The sequence below is a fragment of the Physeter macrocephalus genome, chromosome 11 (genome assembly GCF_002837175.3).
Source record: "Physeter macrocephalus isolate SW-GA chromosome 11, ASM283717v5, whole genome shotgun sequence".
Taxonomy (NCBI): Eukaryota; Metazoa; Chordata; class Mammalia; order Artiodactyla; family Physeteridae; genus Physeter; species Physeter macrocephalus.
The window spans coordinates 151162295-151167240 of record NC_041224.1 but is presented as its reverse complement, the minus strand read 5'-3'; the positions used below and the strand labels follow the sequence as shown (position 1 = coordinate 151167240).

The 4946-nt window shown below is 38.9% G+C and overlaps 1 protein-coding gene across 2 annotated transcripts in view; it reads left to right on the top strand.

Annotated features, from left to right (window-relative positions):
• MED6 (mediator complex subunit 6) overlaps window positions 1-4678 on the top strand; it is a 19045-nt gene extending 14367 nt beyond the window's left edge. Inside the window, exons 7-9 of one of the 2 annotated variants that reach the window (XM_028496106.2) lie at window positions 1084-1139; window positions 3643-3670; window positions 4273-4334. In XM_028496106.2, the coding sequence (XP_028351907.1) occupies window positions 1084-1131 (48 nt within the window). In that variant the 3' untranslated portion in view covers window positions 1132-1139; window positions 3643-3670; window positions 4273-4334. Of the gene's footprint in view, window positions 1-1083; window positions 1140-3642; window positions 3671-4272 lie in introns of both variants that reach the window. The other variant, XM_028496105.2, reaches the window with a different exon arrangement.
• Window positions 4679-4946: the final 268 nt, after the last annotated feature.

Sequence of the window (4946 nt, the reverse complement as noted above, 5' to 3'; positions counted from 1 at the left end):
ACCAAATGTAAAACGGATAGCTAGTGGGAAGCAGCTGCATAGCACAGGGAGATCAGCTCGGTGCTTTGTGACCACTTAGAGAGGTGGGATAGGGAGGGTAGGAGGGAGGGAGATGCAAGAGGGAAGAGATATGGGGATATATGTATATGTATAACTGATTCACTTTGTTATAAAGCAGAAACTAACACACCATTGTAAAGCAATTATACTCCAATAAAGATGTTAAAAAAATGTGATGTTTGGAGTCAAGGAAGTTAGATTATGGAAAGCCTGAATTAATTCTGTGGCCATAGATAGAGAGGAAACAGATTCAAGATATATTTCAGATTTAGCATTGCCTAAATTTGGTAGTTGGATATGGAGAGATTGGCATTATGGTTGATTCTGAGGTTTCAGGCCTAGGATTAGAATCAACTTGGTGTTGAACCCAAATTCAGAATATAGGAAAAGAAACAAATTTGGGGTTAAATATAGTTGTTAGGGGTTCTATTTTCATTAGCCAACCTCCAGAACATTCAATAGCTTACTGCTGTGTTTGGGTTCTGTGGTACTGCAGCTGAATGACAGTTCCTTTTTCTCTGGCTAGGGGTCCTGACTTGAATTCCATATACTGTTCTATCCTGGTGAGCTAGGCTGGACAGTGTAGAAAGCTCAAAGACTCTCTTGAATCTTAAAACAAAAAAGCTTCACTTTGTAGAAAGTTATGGAAATTTAGAAACGTGTATAAAAATAGAGGGAATAATAAAAAATGAAACCCCCATGTACCTGTTGCTATTATCCTGCTTCAACAGTTATCAGGCATGGCCAATCTTGTTTTCTCTCTTCTTCCCTTATTTCCTCCCAATTATTTTAAGCAGGTTGCAGACTACATATCATTTCAGTGAGTTTTTACATTTTTCTTGTAAAGATTTAGCCATAGTCACCCTTAAGTTGTTATTTTCCAGAACCTCACCTTCTTTTAACCATCCAGGGGCCAAAAGCCAACTCACAAAGAGAGAGTATGTCAACTCTGTGTGGCAGAACTAGGAGAAGGAAGGCTTTCTCTAGAACTTTTAATAATCTCTTTGTTTCTCCAACCCACAGCATTTCTCCTCAGATCTGGAGAAGAAAATAGATTCTTGGTCTCCTTGAAGCCTTCTGTGAGCTCCTATTTACCTATTTTGTCTCCCAGAGCCATTTGTAGCTTAGGACTTCTGGATCCGAGGGATGTTGCCCCTTTATGGGGCTGCTCAGGAGAATATTGGAGAAGTCCTGCATTTTTCCTTGAAGCTCCTTTTTCCATATTTTAACTTTTGTAACTACTGAAAGTTAAACAAAACTGATGTGATAGGAGTTCAGGCCTTCAGTGCCTTTTATTATGAATGTCTTTTCAGTGCTGTTTTCAGAAACTGCTAGGACACCATAGGATATTGCTTCAGTTGGGTTTATTCCAAAGTTACCTAATAAATTTTGTCAGAAAGGCCACCTCTGTTCTATTTTCCCATCTTAAACCACATCCTACTAGTTTGTGTGACAGTGTTCACTAGAAAAGATTAGACAGTGTGCATTAGGTAGGTAATGACATTATTTCAATGTCTGGATATGGTCCAGTGTCCAGTATAGTTCAAATGGTTCAGTGCTAGCAGTATAAGAATATCCCCTCTCAATTTCTCATTCCTCAATGTTACACCATCTATTTCCTCTCCTGTTTTAAAGTAAAGAAAAATTATTTGTTCCCTCAAATTACTTTAGACATGTTTAAGTCCTAATATGTTCATAAAACAGGTAATAATGTTGTTGTGTTGGGGATTCCCATGACCACCCCCATGTTTGGAGATTTACTTGAAGGACTCACAGAATTTATTACAGTGACATAGTAGGGCTATACAAGCCAGATATAAGGAAAAAAGGCATTAGTGGAGTCTGGAGGATTCCATCTGCAGGCTTCCTTACACTCTCTTCTTCCCATGAAGAGTCCTACAGAATACACTCTTACCTCAACAGTGAAAATGCAGCAACATGTAAGTGATATTTCTGCCTAAGGAAGTCCATTAGAGACCTGGTGCCCACGTTTTGGGGGGAGGTTTTTCAGGTAGGTACCTTCTATCTAGCATATACCAAAATTCCACATTCTTTGAAGGAAGGCAGGTATTCAGCAAAAACAACTTTTTTATACAAACAGTCTAGGTATAATGAACTGCCATTATCAGTTACAAAATGCTGGGAACCCTCCTGAAATCCAAATTTCCAGATACCAGCCAAAGGCCAACCTTGCAGCCTGGCCCTTCTAAGGATAGTAGCTCAGGCCTTCTATGTTAACCTTTTCTGCACAATGGGTAATAATGGGAAGCTCAGTTTTGGTCTTAAGTGTAATGGTTCCCAGAACTTGTAGTTGGCGTGGGCGAGTAGGCAGTTTGTAGCATGAATCTGGATCATGTGACATCAGAAAATTGTGTAGTCTCTAGTCATAGGAATAGATAAGAAGCTTAAGGAGGGCATGTAAATTCAGAAAGAAATTCAGAAAACAAATGGAGGCATTAAACTTTATAAAAATGAAGAGAACACTTTTATTCTGAGATGACAGGGAAGTATAGAGAGGTATTTTTTATGTATATATATCTGTATATAAAGGTATAATAAGTTTGGAGGTAGGTAGATGGGAGAGAACTTGGGGCATTGACACCCTTATTGGCTGAGGGTGAGGGGTAGGTTGTGAACCTTGAGGAGGAAGAAGGAGGGAGAGGAGGAGGAAAGTGTTTTAAAGCATTTAACTTGGGTAGTGAGAACAGGGAGATGACAGGGCCCACTGAAGTAAAAGAATTGCTGTGCAGGATAAAGGATCTGACCTTGTTCCTGACTCCTAGTGCCCCCATCATTTTTTCCTGCATTTTGATGTCTAATAGTCCACTCAAAAGAAGCCTTATATTCATAGAAAAATACCTCTTTTTCTTTACGTCCCATACCTGCCAACTTTAAAAGTCAGACATCCAAATTTCATTCTACTTACTTATAGCTCATATCCCCTATGCAAATAAGCCTCTGGAGTCTTGAAAGTCTCCATTATTCCCTCTCATTGGATCCTCCTTAGCTATTTTTTTTTTTTTTTTTTTTTTTTTTTTGTGGTACGTGGGCCTCTCACTGTTGTGGCCTCTCCCGTTGTGGAGCATACGCTCCGGACGCGCAGGCTCAGCGGCCATGGCTCACGGGCCCAGCCGCTCCACGGCACGTGGGATCTTCCCGGACCGGGGCACGAACCCGTGTCCCCTGCATCGGCAGGCAGATTCTCAACCACTGCGCCACCAGGGAAGCCCATCCTTAGCTACTTTTTATAAAGCATTGTAGCCTCGGTGCAGAGGCAAAGGGCTTTGTTGATGTTCAAGGGTTTTTTTATGTTTGATTCTTTTGTTCTAGTTTTAGATTTGTGTCTTTTCTGGAACGGGAATAAGAAGTAGAAAATGATAAATTTACTTTTTTATGGTACATGGATAGTAGTTCCTCTTCATGAAGTCATTTATAATATAATTCGCATGCAGGTGTAATTTTAATGAAAATTATGACATCAAGAAGCAAAAAGCTTTGCTAACCTGCCCTGTTTTCTTCTTCCTCTTCCTCTTCCTCCACCCCTCTTCCCCACTTTTTTTTTTTTTTTTTTTTAAATTACAGCAAAAGTCTGGAGAAAAGCCTGTCCCAGGTATGGTTCATCTGATAATTCTTATCAAACTTGAAATAAGACCAAACAGCCTGTTTAACTCAGTAACAATCAACATGTGAGGTGAATTATGATCATTTTGTCCTTTTAGACTCTAATGCTAGTTTGTTACTCCTAACCTTTGATCTGCTGATGGCCAAAAGGTGGTGCTTTTGTGGTAATGATATTAGTATTTGAAAGATGCATTGGAGTGGGATGAACAGGTATTGAGGGTGTGTGGAGAAGCTGAGGTGATTCGAAGTTGTCAAAAGTTTGAAAAAAGGCCTTCTGTTTCATCATTGAGAATAGGTATTGGACTATCCATTGACCTGGCATAGAATAGTTATGTATCTTTTTTATGCATAATATCTTATTTAAATGTCATGTGTTTTTGTCTAGTATCATAATTTGCTTGTATTATCAGGTTTTTGGTTGGTAAATTGGTTCTTATACATCTGCCTGATGAAACAGCTACATTTAGAACTTGAGATAAGTAGTTCTAAATTAATTTGAGAGTCTGAACCATTCACATTAACTGTTGTCTAAATTGGTCTTATCCCTCCACCCTCCTCCCCCTCCAAAAAATATCTGCTTTTGATGTCTAGTGGATCAGACAAAGAAAGAGGCAGAACCTATACCAGAAACTGTAAAATCTGAGGAGAAGGAGACCACAAAGAACGTTCAACAGACTGTGGGCACTAAAGGCCCCCCTGAAAAACGAATGAGACTTCAGTGAGTATTGGACGAGAGAGATGCTTGCAAGACTCCTCTTGTCCATATTTTACCTCATTACTGTGACAGGCTCTTGAACTTTAAAATTCTTTGTCACAATCATTTGTATAGAATGTGCTTGTTCTTTGAGAAAGGATGTAACGATGCTCATGCTTTCAGTCTGAATATTTTTAATGTACCTTTTGTAACCTGTTCCCTACTGGACTTGAGCAGCTTCCTCCCTCACATGTTTACTGTGATATATGTTTAAAGATTAAATAAAGGTATTTGTATAAATTAGTTTATCATGACTTTTTCCCCCTTATTTTCCCTCTGAAATATTTCCAGATGCATTTTGTAAACACAAAGGATTAATGTTAAAATAGTAGCTAAGCTTATTTTCTATTATTAGTTGCATATTCCTCAGTATTAAAATAGTAAAGTTACTGACAATTTGAAAGGTAAAGAAAAGGAAAACAGCCTCATTAAGCAATATCACCACCCTACAGATACTATAACAATGTTGTGGCATGGAAGCATGGAGTCTTAACCACTGGACCACCAGGGA